The sequence below is a fragment of the Panulirus ornatus genome, chromosome 6 (assembly GCF_036320965.1).
Source record: "Panulirus ornatus isolate Po-2019 chromosome 6, ASM3632096v1, whole genome shotgun sequence".
Classification (NCBI taxonomy): Eukaryota; Metazoa; Arthropoda; class Malacostraca; order Decapoda; family Palinuridae; genus Panulirus; species Panulirus ornatus.
The window spans coordinates 41,732,852-41,752,037 of record NC_092229.1 but is presented as its reverse complement, the minus strand read 5'-3'; the positions used below and the strand labels follow the sequence as shown (position 1 = coordinate 41,752,037).

The 19,186-nt window shown below is 41.4% G+C and overlaps 1 protein-coding gene across 5 annotated transcripts in view; it reads left to right on the top strand.

Moving 5' to 3' along the window:
- Window positions 1–19,186, top strand: part of LOC139749163 (polycomb protein EED-like) — a 139,748-nt gene that overhangs the window by 36,867 nt on the left and 83,695 nt on the right. For 4 of the 5 annotated variants that reach the window (XM_071662817.1, XM_071662818.1, XM_071662816.1 and 1 more), the window contains one exon: window positions 16,176–16,347. In XM_071662817.1, coding sequence (XP_071518918.1) covers window positions 16,176–16,347 — 172 coding nt within the window. The other variant, XM_071662814.1, reaches the window with a different exon arrangement.

The window sequence follows — 19,186 nt, the reverse complement described above, 5'->3', positions numbered from 1 at the left end:
ATGCCTTCTCCAGATCCATAAATGCTACATACAAATCCATTTGCTTTTCTAAGTATTTCTCACATACATTCTTCAAAGCAAACACCTGATCCTCTACCACTTCTGAAACCACACCGCTCTTCCCCAATCTGATGCTCTGTACATGCCTTCACCCGCTCAATCAATACCCTCCCATATAATTTCCCAGGAATACTTAACAAACTTATACCTTTGTAATTTAAGCACTCACCTTTGTCCCCTTTGCCTTTGTACAATGGCACTATGCAAGCATTCCGCCAATCCTCAGGCACCTCACCCTGAATCATACACATATTAAATAACCTCACCAACCAGTCAATAATACAGTCACCCCCTTTTTTAATAAATTCCCTTGCAAAACCATCCAAACCTGCTGCCTTGCCGGCTTTCATCTTCCGCAAAGCTTTTGCTACCTCTTCCCTGTTTACCAAATCATTCTCCCTAACCCTCTCACTTTGCACATCACCTTGACCAAAACACTCTATATTTGCCACTCTATCATCAAACACATTCAACAAACCTTCAAAATACTCACTCCATCTCCTTCTCACATTACCACTACTTGTTATCACCTCCCCATTAGCGCCCTTCACTGAAGTTCCCATTGATTCCCTTGTCTTACGCACATTATTTGCCTCCTACCAAAACATCTTTTTATTCTCCCTAGAATTTAATGATACTCTCTCACCCCAACTCTCATTTGCCCTCTTCTTCAACTCTTGCACCTTTCTCTTGACCTCCTGCCTCTTTCTTTTATACATCTACTCATTTGCATTATTTCCCTGCAAAAGTCGTCCAAATGCCTCTCTCTTCTCTTTCACTAACAATCTTACTTCTTCATCCCACCACTCACTACCCTTTCTAATCTGCCCACCTCCCACACTTCTCATGCCACAAGCATCTTTTGCGCAAGCCATCACTGCTTCCCTAAATACACCCCATTCCTCCCTCACTCTCCTTATTATGTCCTTTGTTCTCAACTTTTTCCATTCTGTACTCATTCTCTCCTGGTACTTCCTCACACAAGTCTCCTTCCCAAGCTCACTTACTCTCACCACTCTCTTCACCCCAACATTCTCTCTTCTTTTCTGAAAACCTCTACAAATCTTCCCCTTCACCTCCACAAGATAATGATCAGACATCCCTCCAGTTGCACCTCTCAGCACAGTAACATCCAAAAGTCTCTCTTCCACGTGCCTATCAATTAACACGTAATTCAATAATGCTCTCTGGCCATCTCTCCTACTTGCATACGTATACTTATGTATATCTCTCTTTTTAAACCAGGTATTCCCAATCACCAGTCCTTTTTCAGCACATAAATCTACAAGCTCTTCACCATTTCCATTTACAACACTGAACACCCCATGTACACCAATTATTCCCTCAACTGCCACATTACTCACCTTTGCATTCAAATCACCCATCACTATAACCCGGTTCTCGTGCATCAAAACTACTAACACACTCACTCAGCTGCTCCCAAAACACTTGCCTCTCATGATCTTTCTTCTCATGACCAGGTGCATATACACCAATAATCACCCATCTCTCTCCATCCACTTTGTTTTACCTATATCAATCTATAGTTTACTTTCTTACATTCTATCACATACTCCCACCACTCCTGTTTCAGGAGTAGTGCTACTCCTTCCTTGCTCTTGTCCTCTCACTAACCCCTGACTTTACTCCCAAGACATTCCCAAACCACTCTTCCCCTTTGCCCTTGAGCCTAAGCACCCAGGTTTCTTTCCTCAAACATACTACCTATCTCTCCTTTTTTCTCATCTTGGTTACATCCACAAAAATTTAGACACCCCAATCTGAGCCTTCGAGGAGGATTCGCACTCCCCGTGTGACTCCTTCTTCTGTTTCCCCTTTTAGAAAGTTAAAATACTAGGAGGGGAGGGTTTCCAGCCCCCCCCCCTGCTCCCGTCCCCTTTAGTCGCCTTCTACGACATGTGAGGAATACGTTGGGAGTATTCTTTCTCCCCTATCCCTAGGGATAGCGGGTTTGGATGGTATTGCAGTGAAATTTATTAAAAAAGGGGGTGACTGTATTGTTGACTGGTTGGTAAGGTTATTTAATGTATGTATGACTCGTGGTGAGGTGCCTGAGGATTGGCAGAATGCTTGCATAGTGCCATTGTACAAAGGCAAAGGGGATAAAAATGAGTGCTCAGATTTCAGAGGTATAAGTTTGTTGAGTATTCCTGGGAAATTATATGGGAGGGTATTGATTGAGAGGGTTAAGGCATGTACAGAGCATCAGATTGGGGAAGAGCAGTGTGGTTTCAGAAGTGGTAGAGGATGTGTGGATCAGGTGTTTGCTTTGAAGAATGTATGTGAGAAATACTTGGAAAAGCAAATGGATTTGTATGTAGCATTTATGATCTGGAGAAGGCATATGATAGAGATGCTCTGTGGAAGTTATTAAGAATATATGGTGTGGGAGGCAAATTGTTAGAAGCAGTGAAAAGTTTTTATCGAGGATGTAAGGCATGTGTACGTGTAGGAAGAGAGGAAAGTGATTGGTTCTCACTGAATGTAGGCATTGCGGCAGGGGTGTGTGATGTCTCCATGGTTGTTTAATTTGTTTATGGATGGGGTTGTTAGGGAGGTGAATGCAAGAGTTTTGGAAAGAGGGGCGTGTATGCAGTCTGTTGTGGATGAGAGAGCTTGGGAAGTGAGTCGGTTGTTGTTCGCTGATGATACAGCGCTGGTAGCTGATTCGTGTGAGAAACTGCAGAAGCTGGTGACTGAGTTTGGTAAAGTGTGTGAAATAAGAAAGTTGAGAGTAAATGCAAATAAGAGCAAGGTTATTAGGTACAGTAGAGTTGAGGGACAAATGAATTGGGAGGTAAGTTTGAATGGAGAAATACTTGAGGACGTGAAGTGTTTTAGATATCTGGGAGTGGATTTGGCAGCGGATGGAACCATGGAAGCAGAAGTGGATCATAGGGTTGGGGAGGGGGCGAAAGTTCTGGGAGCGTTGAAGAATGTGTGGAAGTCGAGAACATTATCTCGGAAAGCAAAAATGGATATGTTTGAAGGAATAGTGCTTCCAACAATTTTATATGGTTGCGAGGCGTGGGCTATAGATAGAGTTGTGTGGAGGAGGGTGGATGTGCTGGAAATGAGATGTTTGAGGACAATATGTGGTGTGAGGTGGTTTGATCGAGTAAGTAATGTAACGGTAAGAGAGATGTGTTGTAAATATAAGACTGTGGTTGAGAGAGCAGAAGGGGGTGTTTTGAAATGGTTTGGTCAGATGAAGAGAATGAGTGAGGAAAGATTGACCAAGAGGATACATGTGTCAGAGGTGGAGGGAACGAGGAGAAGTGGGAGATCAAATAGGAGATGGAAAGGTGGAGTGAAAAAGATTTTGAGTGATTGGTGCCTGAATATGCAGTAGGGTGAAAGGTGTGCAGGGAATAGAGTGAATTGGAATGATGTGGCATACCGGGGTCGACATGCTGTCAGTGGATTGAACCAGGGCATGTGAAGCATCTGGGGTAAACCATGGAAAGTTCTCTGGGGCCTTGATATGGAAAGGGAGCTGTTGTTTCGGTGCATCATTACATGACAGCAAGAGACTGAGTGTGAACGAATGTGGCCTTCGTTTTCTTTTCCTAGTGCTACCTCATGCAGTAAAATTTAATGAAAGATGGGAATATTTAAAGAGAACAGTCACATTAATAGGTCATATTTTATTTGGTAGTCGGCCAAAATCAAAGAAATGTCCCCTATGATATACACACTAGAAATGTTATATAACAAAAATGTAATTCTGTCCATGTAAATACCTGCATTATTCTTGAAGTATAATGTATAAAGTAACATGAAATTTTATGTAAAGGTCAAAAGTGCTTCTCAATAATGGTAGCCCTTCGCATCTGTCCCCTTACATTATCCCCTTCTACAATCACTGAAAGATGTAGGTGGTCATTTTCACCTAAAGGTTCTTCAAGAAGTATGCTGTTGTTGATAGCAATATTATGTAAACTGCACAGGCAATGGTAATATTCTTTGAATTTGGTAATTTTGTCCTCTTTTTTTTTTTTTTCTGCTAAAATACAAAACCACCTCTTCCACGAGCCAAAAGTTCTTTCTGTTGTGTTCCTTGTCTTGATATGGAAATTGTTATACCTTCTTTTCCTGTATTTGTGGATAAAGCTGGAGTAAGAAGGTATGGCTGGCAAGAGTATCCACTGTCCCCTAAGAGGAAGCCTCAACATGAACCTGATTCAAGCATGTGGCAGAGTCTTGACGATGGAAATATTCTTGAGTCATCCACTTTCAGGCCAACCAATAACCAAATCTTTGAATTCAAAGATGCCTCACTCACAGCCATCACATTTATGGACGACCATCCTTTTCTGCTCCGGAATCACTCTGGGTTACAGCCTCCTGAATTTAGAATAGGAATGTGGCATTCATCAATGCCTCCAATTACACCTGGCATTCCAGCAATGGGGGAAAATTGACTCTTTATATGTTCTTCGATCCCTGGTTCTGGAAAATGATAAACTCGGCTGCAAGGATAGCAATGGTGTTTGGAATTATTTTGAGGTACTTGCACAGACTAGGCTTTGACAGATCTGAACTGTCTGCCATAGACAGCTGAAAGCTGCCAGTTGCCATGTACCCGAGTGCACAAGGAGCTGCAAGCTTGGGGAAGTGGAAGACCTGCAAAGATAAATGAAAAAGCTAAAAGAGAAAGAATGGGTACCAAAAAAAAGTAGGTTGCACAAAATCAACCAAGCCTAAAATTATTACATTATGTAAGGTAAGGAAATCACAGAAAGAAATTCTTGTTTATGAGTCATCTGCATTTTTTTGCTTCTATTATCCCTTGATCTCGGTAAACTGAGAAATTCTTCTCAGTAGGTAATTTGCAGCTTCTTTTGAGAGACAATAACACTGGATAAATTCCTGATCAGAATAGTATTCCAAAGGATCCAGTCGCTTGTGATATGCCCTTCTCTGTCTACCAGTATCTAACTGTTCCCATTCAGCAATTTCCTCTAACTCATGGATATAATATTCATAGTCATCCTTGCTGAAAATACACACATTAGTTTAGTACTTGTAATAATTTTTGGTGTAAAAGACATAAACATATATACATGAAATAATTATGAGTCTTGCAAATTTTGATATCTTTAACCACTTTAAGAGGTGCTCTGTCAACATCGACTTCATATTTTCATCTGTGTTGTTGCAAACAAAAACAAATCAAGACTAAAAATTGTATACTAATTGAATTCTCTGGTTTGTACCAATAAGCTAAGTTTCTCTGTGGACCGCTACAGTAAATTGCCTTCTACTGTATATGAAAGATTGGCAACAATTTCATATAGTAATAATAATGATAATAAAAGTAGGTAATTGTTTACAAATCTCTATAATTCTAAAGAATATGATAAATTCTTGCAGAAGAGTAGAAGGAAGTTGGTGTTTTGCAGATTATTATACACATTTACCCATGTTACGTTCTCTTAGTGGTTTCATACTTAGAAGTATCCAAAATCTTGATATATCTTGGAGATTTTGTGATAGAAAAATAGTAATTGTATCATAAAAACTTTGCCTTACTTTTGGTGGCTAATTTTCCATAGTACATCTACATGCAACTTTAAAAAAGATTATAACAAATGTATTGACACACCATAAGATTGTATAATTGTGTCAATACTCGTTGAGGAGCAGTCGTTAAAGGCAGCCAGTGCTTCAAGTTGTTGATGTTGTCTATTGAGCTCTGTGTAACATTTGACTTCTTTTAAAATGTAATAAACTAGTTAGTGAATATTACTATGCCATTTATAAGTAGCATATTTGTTATTCTATATTATATGATATGAAGTAGACTTAAGAATGTTTCCATATAGGTAACAACATTTTATCTTTCAGCATAAGCAATTTTGCCAAGCCTCCCCTGACAGAGGTTTTAAACAGTAGTTCCAGTAATGTCAATGAAGTGCATAGGGCCAAAGTTGTCTACAGATACGACCATGCAAAGACAAATGCAAAAGTGAAGGATTTATTTATTTATTCATTTAAACTAGTGATATGGTCAATAGTCCAATACTGCCCACTTACCAGCTTGCCTATTTCTCATATACTTGTGTATGTCCCTTTTTTAAATCAGGTATTCTCAATCACCAGTCCTTTTCCAGCACATTCTTCCACAAGCTGCTCACCATTTTCTTTTACATCATTGAATACCTCATGCCCCTGGTTATGCCCTCAACTGACACAGTACTCATTTTCACATTCAAATCAGTCATCATTAGCATCTGATATTTTGCATCAAAACTACTGACACACTCTCAGCTGTTCCTAAAACACATCCCTCTCTTCCTTGTCCTCTTATTGCCAGGTACAGAAGCACTGATAAGAAGGGAGAGATAGGTGGTATGTGTGAGGAAAGGAACTTGGAATTTTCTAACTCTGAGTGAAACATAGCACCTCTGGAAGGGGGAAGAAAGGTTTGGGTATATCTAATGAGAAAAGTTGGGGGTTAATATAAGGGCAAGAACTAGAGAAGAGGTAGCACCTTTGTAGGAGGAGTTGCGAAAATTTGTGAAAATGTGCAAGGAAGTGAGCCCCAGACTGATGTGTGTAAAAGTGGATTACAGGAAATGAAAAATTTTATTAGTGCTTTTGCTCATGTCTGAGAGGCTTGACAAAGAGAGGCCAGTGTTTTGAGAGCACTTGAGTGAATGTATCAGCTGTTTTGATATAAGAGATTGGGCATTAGTGACAAATGATTTGAAGCAACAATAGGTGTTGGCGCCAGGGGTTTGAATGATGTTGACGTCAGGGGTTTGAATGATGTTGACGCCAGGGGTTTGAATGATGTTGACGCCAGGGATTTGAACTTGGTTCACTCGGTTTGTGAGGGAGAATGGGATTACCAAGATTATTTGTATTGAGACTTTAAAGGGTGTTGATATTTAATTTATTATTATATATGAATTTACATTAATTTGGGTATAAATTATATGTTTGTTCATAGGTCGGTGCACAAATAAGCTGTGCCTGACACGTCATTGTTGCCTGCGGTTTGCCACGTCGGGAGGCGAAACAGATGTTTGGGTTCACCGCTGTTATTAAAGTCAGTACACCATGAGACTCGAGCTGTTTGATAGCCCCCATGTGTTGCTCCACCTCGCGAGTTATTTTCACTGGTTTCTCCTCCTATGGGACTTGTGTGGGAGGAACAAGTGGTGTCCAGACCCGGGAGCAGCCTTTACGTGCTGAAGCAAACTGAACTAATGTATACGTGCAGCAAGCTGTGGTGATAACTCGTGATGGCGGAGAAGGAGCAGCTTGAAAGAGGGCGGGCGGCTGCTTGAGGGTGGTGTACGAGAGCCTCCAAGGCTTTGCAGACTTTGCTTGAACTGCCAACTGTGTCCAGGGTGCAGCTGGAAGACGGCTATAACGGATTTAGGTAAGCGTCTAGACACCTTGGACCTAGTTCAAGCGGAATATGAACTGATAATAAGTGACCCAGAGTTGTTGGAAGCAGACCTGGACAAAGCAGATAGTTTACGCAGTGGTGTTAGAGCTGTTGGGTGCAGGCTGGTGAACTGTTGGCGAAACTGGATAAGACTGCCGTCCATGAAGGGTCGGGAAGTAGTGAAGATAAGTCTGCAAGTGCAAGCGCAGTGTGTCCTAGTGCCAGTGTGAACCTTCCACGGCTCGACTTGCCGAAGTTTAGTGGTGAACTAACCCAGTGGCAGTCATTCTGGGATTTGTTCGTGGCCATGGTAGACGACTCTACTCTACCAGCCATCAGCAAGTTCACCTATCTGCAGGCCTTATTGGAAGGTTAGGCCAAGTCTGTCATTCAAGGCTTGTCACTTACTGCAGTTAATTATGCTGTGGCCTGTAATCTGTTGAAGGAGCAGTATGGGAAGCCAGAGAGGATTATCTTCGCCCACATTCAAGCTCTTCTTGGCTTGAGCCTGCTGTTCAAGCCTCAAGGATCTACGACTTATGTGTCCGCCTTGAGGAAGCTGCAGGATGACCTCCTGATCCACATCAGGAGTTTGGAGGCACTGGGGGTAAGTGGCAGTGAGTTTGGCCTCTTCCTCACCCCAGTGATTTTGTCTCGTCTGCCGAGCGAAATCCATTTGGAGTGGTCGAGGGAAGGATCGGGCCACGAAAGGGATCTCGCACGGCTGCTGGATTTTCTTAGGAAGAAGATTGAGCGCCGTGAACGCTCATACTCCTTTAAGGACGTGACTACTTCTGCAGGGACAGACGGCCGCAGTGTGAGGGAGTCTGAGAGAAGAAAGAAGTCTCCTAGTTCTGCATTTGCTCTTCAGACAGTCTCAGAGACATATTCAGGTGGGTGTGGATTTTGTGATAAGTCCCATTCCAGTGAAAAGTGCTTTAAAGTTATCAAACTTCCACATGCAGAACGACTGGAAAATATTCGTTCTGCTGAGCTGTGTTTTAAGTGCTTAAAAAGGGGGCACGTAGCTAGAGGTTGCAAGGCAAAGTGCTTTAAGTGTAAAGGCAACCATAATGTCCTTCTCTTCTCAAAGGATAATGTTTCACTTAAGGGCAGGGCTGTTAGTCAGCCGGCCAAGGAGAGTGAAGGTGAAACGGGAGATACCAATGTAATGCCTGGTGATCTAGTTTGTGTTTCTCATTCTTCACATTTTAAACAAAGGTGTTGTGTCTTGCCGACAGCAAAATTTAAAGTGTATGGAAGACATGGCAAGTACAGTGAAGCTACCTTGTTGTTCGACTCTGGGGCAGGTCGATCCTATGTGTCGAGTGAATTTGTAAGGAAGGTTAGGCCTACATGGGTATCTTCTGAACAGATGTCCTATTCAGCCTTTGGGGGAAATAAGAGTTCTAGATCTACCCAGTGTAGTATTTATGACCTGAATTTAGTGGATGTTAATAATGAAGTAGTGGGTTTACTTGCAGCTGAAGTGCCCACAATATGTGCTCCATTATTACATCCTTGTGTTCCAGCTGAAACCATACTGCCCTTTAAGTCTGTGCAGTTAGCAGATGAGTATGAGTGGGACAGGAAGGTAAATGTTGACATTTTGATAGGACTTGATGCCTATTGGAAATTTGTAATCCCCAACAAGAATTTGCAGGTTGAGGGACTAGTGGCTCAAGAAACGGTGTTTGGTTGGATCCTGTCTGGGATTTGTGCTTCGGCATCTAAGGGAAATGCTAAGTTGTCTCAGATGTTATGCATTAACAATCTCAATGAGAATGAGTTACATAAGTTTTGGGATTTAGAGTCCGTGGGAATTTGTAACAAGGAAGTATATCCTGATGTTAGCAACCATCCTGTGTTAAAATCCTTTTCAGAGACAGTTAAGTTTAAGGATGATAGATATGAGGTTGCTCTTCCCTGGAAATCTGAGCATAAGTGTAGCCTCCAAAATAATGAAAGGCTTGCAAGAAAAAGGTTGTTATGTTTGATGCATAAATTTAAATCCAATCCTAAACTTCAGGAGTATGATGCCGTATTTGAGGGTTACGAATGGGAATGCATCATTGAAGAGGTACCTGAGGGTGAGATGAACAGCCCATACCCCACATTCTACCTTCCTCATCATCCTGTCGTCAGGGAAGTCAGCACCACAAGTAAAGTAAGACCAGTCTTTGACGCATCTGCTGTGAGCTATAATGGAGTCTCATTAAATCACTGTCTTGAGGTGGGTCCCCCTCTTAACCCACAGTTGGTAGAGGTACTTATGTGGTTCAGAAGGTGGAAGGTTGCCTTAACTGGTGATATCACTAAAGCTTTCCTCCAGATTAATGTAAGGAAAGAAGACAGGGATGTGCATAGATTTCTTTGGAACTATAATGGTAACATTCGGATAATGAGATTTACTAGAGTTCCATTTGGCAGTAAAAGTAGTCCATTTCTGTTGAACGCAACTGTTAAACATCATCTTAAAAGCTTTCCTGATTCTGAAGTTATTGCAGAGCCAAAGGATAACCTATATGTGGATGACTGGTTGTCAGGAGCTGACAGTGCAGAGGAAGCCTTTGCTAAGTTTGATGAGGCACGGTCAGTTCTATCCAAGGCCAGTATGACACTTTCAAAGTGGAGCTCGAACTGCAATGCCTTAAAAGACAGATTTGATGTCTACTTAGAGCCCAGCAAGCATGCAGAGACAAAGATTCTTGGTTTACAGTGGTGTTTGACTAGAGATAGTTTTTCATTTGATTGTTTAGAATTGAAGGATCTTGAGGTAGCATCCACAAAGAGAGCAGTTCTCAGTGTCATCAGTAAATTATTTGATCCTCTTGGCCTTCTATGCCCAGTAATCTTGATGGCAAAAATTATGTTCCAAGATATTTGGAGACTTGGACTTTCTTGGGATGAGATATTGCCTACAGAATTGCAACACCGGTTTCAGAAGTGGGTTCAAAATATAAAAGTTCTTAACACATGGCAAGTTAATCGTTGTTACTTTCCAGAACTTGTATGGAATAAGCTACAAAATGTAGAACTGCATGCCTTTGGAGATGCTTCCGAGAAGGGGTATGGTGCCTGTGCATACTTGAGAGTTCCTGATAATGACAGGTCATTTAAGGTAATCTTAGTTCTAGCCAAAGGAAGGGTAGCACCTATCAAGAAATTGTTGGTGCCGAGGTTGGAATTAATGGGTGCTCTTCTGTGTGCTAGGCTATCTGTATTTGTGAAGACTTCCCTACACTTAATTGATGTACAAATGTACTGCTGGACTGATTCTAAAGTAGCATTGTCATGGATAAAGGGAGACCCTAATAGATGGAAGACTTTTGTAGCGAATAGAGTAACTGAGATTCAGAGTTTAATCCCCCCAGTTCAGTGGAAGCATATTCCTGGTAAAGATAATCCAGCAGACCTTATTTCCAGACGTGCCTTTGCTGAAGACTTAATTTCCTGTACCTTGTGGCTGAATGGTCCTGCTTGGCTCTCTGAACACTTTACTCCCATGCAACAGGATGAGGTACCAGCAGCACTGCCCATTGTAGAAGAGGTATTCCCTGACAGCCCAGTGACATGCTTAGTGTCCCAGCATCCATCAGTAGGGATTGACTATGCCCGCTGGGGGTCATTTTACAAAAGCTATTAAGTGTGTAGCTTGGGTAATAAGGTTTGTGAACAATTGTAAACGTCATGCTGTTAAATGTTTTGGGCCCTTGTCTTGTACAGAGTTAGATCAAGCTAAAACAAAGTTAATAATTTGTGTTCAGAGAGAAAGGTACAGCCAAGAGATCAATGCCTTAATGCTTGGAAAGTCACTCCCTAAGAGTTCTGACATTAGGAAATTCAATCCTTTTATGGATGAAAATGGTCTTTTGAGAAGCAAGAGTCGGCTGGACCAGGCTGAATTAAGTTATGATTGCAAGTATCCTATGATTATTCCAGCAGGTCACATTGCCAAGCTGTTAGTTAGTTTCCAACATGTATTTCTGAGACATGCTGGTGTTTCCACTTTAATTTCAACATTAAGATCTTGTTACTTAATTGTCGGATTAAGAAAGCTTGCTAAGGTAGTCTGTAGAGAGTGTATGATTTGTCGTAGACATCACTCACAAGCTTACTGCCAGCCTGTAGCTCCTCTCCCAGGACTAAGAATTAGCTCTGCTCCTCCTTTCACTGTGACAGGTGTAGATTATGCTGGACCACTGTTTTGTGTTGATTTTCCATGCAAGAAGCTGCACATTTTGTTATTCACTTGTGGAGTTGTCCGTGTAGTACACTTAGAGTTGACTAACTCTGTCTTATGATGATTGCTTACTTGCGTTTCATAGGTTTTCTGCCAGAAGAGGCCTTCCATCAGTTATTTACTCTGACAATGCCAAGACTTTTATTAGTATGTCTAAACAAATGCATCAGTTTTGGCACCTTTGCTCCCCAGTGGAAGTTTGTTGTATCCCATGCTCCATGGTGGGGAGGCTGGTAGGAAAGATTAGTTCGATCTGTTAAATTACCTCTGAGAAAGACTCTTGGTATAAAATGTATAACAAGATGTGAGCTAGACTACCTTACATGAAATTGAGGCATGTGTAAATTCCAGACCCTTAACTTTTGCCACAGATGATCCTAATTCAGTAAGCCCTTTAACACCTTCTCATTTTTTAATTGGGTGCACTGCTGGATTTCATAGAGAGCTTAAAGGTGATTGCCAGGTTCCTGAAATGTCACATAAGGACCTATGTGAGCGAGAAAGCCGAAGACATCAACAACTTGATAAGTTTTGGAGTGTGTGGGTGTCTGACTATTTATTGAATTTACCCCCTATCATTACAGGTTTCATACCCAGATGTAAACTGGAGAAGGGATCTGTTGTGCTGGTTCGGGAAAATAATTCTCCTCGTTTGCAATGGCCCCTTGGAGTGATTGTTGAGCTATTCCCTGGGAAGAATGGAATAATTCGTAGTGTCAAAGTTAAGACTGCAAAGGGAGTAATTAGTAGGCCAGTGCAAAAACTGCATAACTTGGAGCTTTCATCTGCAGGGGAGGATGCTACAACAGATGAAGCTCATAGTCCCTTACCACCAACAGATGCCTTCCCAGCATATGCTCAAGGTTCTGATGAGGCTCACTCCATGACACCGTCGTCAACTTATGTGTCTAGAACAGGACGAACTGTAAAGCCTCCTCAGAGGCTGAATATGTGAGATTGGAGGGTTTGAGATGTATTGTAGATTTAGGTTGATGATCAATATAGTCCCTTTGGGTATTGTTTATTGTTTTATTGTATCATTTGCTTCCCAGGGTGAGGGTTGAGTTGTCTCTTAGTGAGACATTTGTATTTATACATCCTGGTGACATGATCATGTTGTTAAGAGTAAGGATAGGAGTTATTAAAAGTACTCCTATGGTGGGATGTTGACGCCAGGGGTTTGAACTTGGTTCACTCGGTTTGTGAGGGAGAATGGGATTTCCAAGATTATTTGTATGGAGACTTTAAAGGGTGTTGATATTTGATTTGTTATTATATATGAATTTACATTAATTTGGGTATAAATTATATGTTTGTTCATAGGTCGGTGCACAAATAAGCTGTGCCTGACACATCATTGTTGCCTGTGGGTTTGCCACGTCGGCAGGCGAAAGAGATGTTTGGGTTCACCGCTGTTATTAAACTCGGTACACCACGAGACTCGAGCTGTTTGATAGCCCCCATGTGTTGCTCCACCTCGCGAGTTATTTTCACTGGTTTCTCCTCCTATGGGACTTGTGTGGGAGGAACAGTAGGTGAGGTGGTAGTTGAGGGAACAAGTGGGGGCATGGGGAATTAAGTAAGATGAATGGAAATGGCAAACAGCTTGTTCAGTTGAGTGCTGAAAATAGACTGTAACTGGAAATTCTAGGTCTCCAAATTGCAAACTCACAAACATCTGTCCTTACAAACAAGTTCCAATAAACACCATATGATTCCTTGTATCACATATAGTTGATAACCCAATTTTATGAACCATGAAACTACTTAAGTGAGCATTTTTTCATTGTGTTACTTAACGTTTTATGAATTGTATTTGGAATACATTGTTTAATTCATATTACAGTCAGGTACAGGCATTTTCTGTGATTTTATGAGAATTATCATTTCTTCAACTCATTTGAAGTTGGGGACTCCCAGTACCTGGTTAAAAAAATGAGACATACATAAGTATAGGCGGAGTAGGAAAGATGGTAAGTGGGCATAATTGGATTATGTACTAATTGGTAGGAGTGCAAAAGAGAGGCTCTTAGATATGAATATATTGAGAGGGGCAACTGGTAGCATACCTGATCATTAGTTGATGGAGGCAAGGGTGAAGGTTTATTGAGGCTTTTGGAAAAGAGAAAATGACATGGATGAGAAGATCATGCTGAAATTAAGTGAGCTTAGGAAAGAGGCTTGTGTGAAAAGATTCCAGGAGATATTAAGTGCAGAATGGCAAAAAGTGAGGGTAAATGAAGCAAGGGGAGTAGTTTAGAAAAGGTGTTATTTAGGGAAGCTGTGCTGATGTGTGAGAAGAGGTGTGTGGCATATGGAAGGTAGGAAGTGGGCATGCGAGAAAGGGCAGTAATTGGTAGAATGATGAAGTTATTGAAAGAGAAAAAGGGTGAATGGGCATTATTTACAGAGGAGTGCAATTGATTGGTAAATGTACAAGAGAAAGTGACAGGAGGTCATGAGGAAGGTGCAAAAGCTGAAAGAAAGGGCAAATGAGAGTTGGGGTGAGTTAGTATCAGCAGATTCAGGGAGATTGAGAAAATGTTCAGGAAGAGAAAAAAACAATTGAAGGAATGGACACATGGATGAAGGGAACAAAAGAGGAATTGGTACCAGGCAGAGATGAGGTGGGCAGGAGATGGTAAGTAATTTGAAGGATTTTTGATTGTGTATGATGAGTGTGTGGCAGATAGGGGTGTTGGGCAAGGTAGTTGCGCAGAGTTTCTTGAGAGTCATGGCAAGTGGTTGTCTGAGAAGAGGTACTGAAAGCCTTGGGTAAGATGATATATTTCAAGGCTGCTGGAATGGATGGTATTACAGTTGAATTTCTTAAGAAAGGATGTGACTGTGTTAATGGTTGGGTAGTTCGGATTCTCAATTTATGTATGGATCATAGTGATCTGCCTGAAGATTGTAGGAATGCCTGTATTGTGCCATTGTGTAAAGGTGGGGGTTCGAATTACAGAAATTATAGTTTGTAGAATATACATGGTAAGTTGTATATGAAAGGATGATGGCATGCACAGAGCGTCAGAATAGGTAGGACAGTGTGTTTTTAGGAGAGGTAGAGAATGTGTGGATCAGGTGTTTATTTTGAAAAATATTAGAGACAAGGATCTGTATGTAACATTTGTGAACCTAGAGAAAGCCTATGATAAGGTTTATACAGATTCTTTGTGGATGGTGTCATGAATTTTGGTGCAGGAGGAAAGCTGTTAAAGCAGTAAGGAGTTTTTGGCCAGGATGTGTGATGTCACCATGGCTCTTTAATCTGTTTGTCGATGGGGTAGTAAGGAAAATGAAAACAAGGTTTTTGAGGAGAGGGGCATTGTGCAATCTGTCATAGGTGAAGGGGAGGGACCCTGGAAGTAAGTTAGATATGTTTACTGATGATATGGCATTAGTTTTATATTTGAATGAGAAAATGCATAAGTTTATTCTGAGTTTGCTATAATGTGTGAAAGGAGAAAGTTGAGAGTTAATGTCAATAAGAGCAAGATTATTGGATAAAGCAATTCAGAGAGGCAGATTAGTTGGGGTGTGAGTTTGGATGTAGAAAAGCTGGAGGAAGGGAGGTGTTTTGAATAGTGGACATGGTAGCAAATAGAACCATAGGAGATAAAGTAAGTCCTAGGGTGGGGTGAGGGCCTTAGATGTGGACATAAGGAAGAGGATATATTTTGGAAATAGAATGTTTGAGGACAGTATTTGGTGTGAGGAGGGTTGATCAAGTAACAAATGATAGGGTAAGAGAGAAATGTGGCAATAAAAAGTGTATGGTTGAGAGGGCTTAAGATGATGTGCTGAAATGTTTTGGATGTAGTGGAGCGGGTGAGTGAGGAGGGGATAGCAAAGAGGGTACATGACAAAAGTGGATGGGATGGGGAGAAGGGGAAACCAAATTTGAAATGGAAGGATTGAGTGGAAAAGGTTTTTGAGTGCTTAGGCCCTAAACATATAGATGAATGAAAGGCATGCAGAGGATACAGTAAATTAGATGTGGTATATTGGGGGCCATGTGCTGTCAGTGGACTGAACAAGAGCATATTAAGCAGCCATATGAAATCGTGCAAAGTTCTGTGGGGCTGGGTTTTGGATAGAGGGATGTGGCTTCACTGGTTGATAAATGACATTTAGACAGTGAGTATAAGGAAATGTGGTGGTGGTTCACCTGTTCTTACCACTACCTTACTAACTTGGCAAACAACAAACAGTTGTGAAAAAGAAGTGAATTGAAACCCTGGAGTTGTTTTTTTCATATCCACAAAACTAAATTTTCTTATTTTTTCAGGTTTATAAGATATATGCCATTAATTATTAAACATGTTATATTAAGAGTTTTACATTTTCAAGCTTTACTGTTTCATCAGAATTTAGATTTATGGAAATGATTATTACATATTTATTTGATGTTTTAACAGTTAAGAAAAATTTTCACTATCCCATCAGGTGCTATTTAAAAGAAGATCACGGGCAGCCTATATTTGGGGTACAGTTTAATCAACACCTACGTGATAGTCAACCATTGGTTTTCGCCACAGCTGGTAATAATCGTGTCTCCATTTATCAGTGTATGGAAGATGGCTCAATCAAACTTCTCCAGTGCTATAGTGATCCAGATGTGAGGATATTTGGCTTTCTTTTAGAAATTTAGTCAGAATATGAAAACTTGTGAATGATTCTTTGTTGTATTGTTTACAAGTATTTGCATATTATTTATTTTGCTTTGTCGCTGTCTCCTGCGTTAGCGAGGTAGCGCAAGAAAACAGACGAAAGAATGGCCCAACCCACCCACATACACATGTATATACATACACATCTACACACGCAAATAAACATACCTATACATCTCAATGTATACATATATATACACACAGACATATACATATATACACATGGACATAATTCATACTGGCTGCCTTTATTCATTCCCGTCGCCACTCCACCACACATGAAATAACAACCCCCTCCCTCCTCATGTGCGCGAGGTAGCACTAGGAAAAGACAACAAAGGCCATGTTCGTTCACACTCAGTCTTTAGCTGTCATGTATAATGCACCGAAACCACAGCTCCCTTTCCACATCCAGGCCTCGCAGAACTTTCCATGGTTTACCCAAGACGGTTCACATGCCCTGGTTCAATCCATTGACAGCACGTCGACCTCGGTATACCACATTGTTCCAATTCACTCTATTCCTTGCACGCCTTTCACCCTCCTGCATGTTCAGGCCCCGATCACTCAAAATCTTTTTCACTCCATCCTCCATCTTTCCACCTCCAATTTGGTCTCCCACTTCTCATCGTTCCCTCCACCTCTGACACATATATCCTCTTGGTCAGTCTTTCCTCACTCATTCTCTCCATGTGACCAAACCATTTCAAAACACGTTCTGCTCTCTCAACCACACTCTTATTATTACCACACATCTCTCTTACCCTATTATTACTTACTCGATCAAACCACCTCACACCACATATTGTCCTCAGACATCTCATTTCCAACCCATCCACGCTCCCCTGCACAACTCTATCTATAGCCCACGCCTCGCAACCATATAACATTGTTGGAACCACTATTCCTTCAAGCAAACCCATTTTTGCTTTCCGAGATAATGATCTCGACTTCCACACATTCTTCAACACTCCCAGAACTTTCGCCCCCTCCCCAAACCTATGATTCACTTCTGCTTCCATGGTTCCATCCGCTGCCAAATCCACTCCCAGGTATCTAAAACACTTAACATCCTCCAGCTTTTCTCCATTCAAACATCTCCCAATTGACTTGTCCCTCAACCCTACTGTACCTAATAACCTTGCTCTTATTCACATTAACTCTTAACTTTCTTCTTTCACACACTTTACCAAACTCAGTCACCAGCTTCTGCAGTTTCTCATACGAATCAGCCGCCAGCGCTATATCATCAGCGAACAACAACTGACTCGCTTCCCAAGCTCTCTCATCCATAACATACTGCATACTTGCCCCTCTTTCCAAAACTCTTGCATTCACCTCCCTAACAACCCCATCCATAAACGAATTAAACAACCATGGAGACATCACACACCCCTGCCGCAAACCTACATTCACTGAGAACCAATCACTTTCCTCTCTTCCTACACGTACACATGCCTTATATCCTCGATAAAAACTTTTCACTGCTTCTAACCACTTGCCCCCACACCATATATTCTTAACACCTTCCACAGAGCATCACCATCAACTCTATCATATGCCTTCTCCAGATCCATAAATGCTACATACAAATCCATTTGCTTTCCTAAGTATTTCTCACATACATTCTTCAAAGAAAACTCCTAATCCACACATCCTCTACCTTTTCTGAAACCACACTGCTCTTCCCCAATCTGATGCTCTGTACATTCCTTCACCCTCTCAATCAATACCTTCCCATATAATTTCCCAGGAATACTCAACAAACTTATACTATACCTCTGTAATTTGAGCACTCACTTTTATCCCCTTTGCATTTGTACAGTGGCACTATGCAAGCATTCCGCCAATCCTCAGGCACCTCACCGTGAGTCATATATACATTAAATAACCTTACCAACCAGTCAACAATACAGTCACCCCTTTTTTAATAAATTCTACTGCAATACCATCCAAACCTGCTGCCTTGCTGCCTTTCATCTTCTGCAAAGCTTTTACTACCTCTTCTCTGTTTACCAAATCATTCTCCCTAACCCTCTCACTTTGCACACCACCTCCACCATAACACCCTCTATCTGCCACTCTATCATCAAACATTCAACAAACCTTCAAAATACTCACTCCATCTCCTTCTCACATCACCACTACTCATCACCTCCCCACTAGCCCCTTTCACTGAAGTTCCCATTTGTTCCCTTGTCTTACGCACTTTATTTACCTCCTTCCAAAACATCTTTTTATTTTCCCTAAAATCTAATGATACTCTCTCACCCCAACTCTCATTTGCCCTCTTTTTCACCTCTTGCACCTTTCTCTTGACCTCCTGCCTCTTTCTTTTGTACATCTCCCACTCATTTGCATTATTTCCCTGCAAAAATCGTCCAAATACCTCTCTTCTCTTTCAATAATGATCTTGCTTATTCATCCCACCACTCACTACCCTTTCTAATCTGCCCACCTCACACGCTTCTCATGCCACAAGCATCTTTTGCGCAAGCCCTCACTGCATTCCTAAATACATCCCAGTCCTCCCCCACTCCCCTTGTGTCCTTTGTTCTCACCTTTTTCCATTCTGTACTCAGTCTCCCCTGGTACTTCCTCACACAAGTCTCCTTCTCAAGCTCACTTACTCTCACTACTCTTTCCACCTCAACATTCTCTCTTCTTTTCTGAAAACCTCTACAAATCTTCACCTTCGCCTCCACAAGATAATGATCAGACATCCCTCCAGTTGCACCTCTCAGGACATTAACATCCAAAAGTCTCTCTTTTGCGCGCCTATCAACA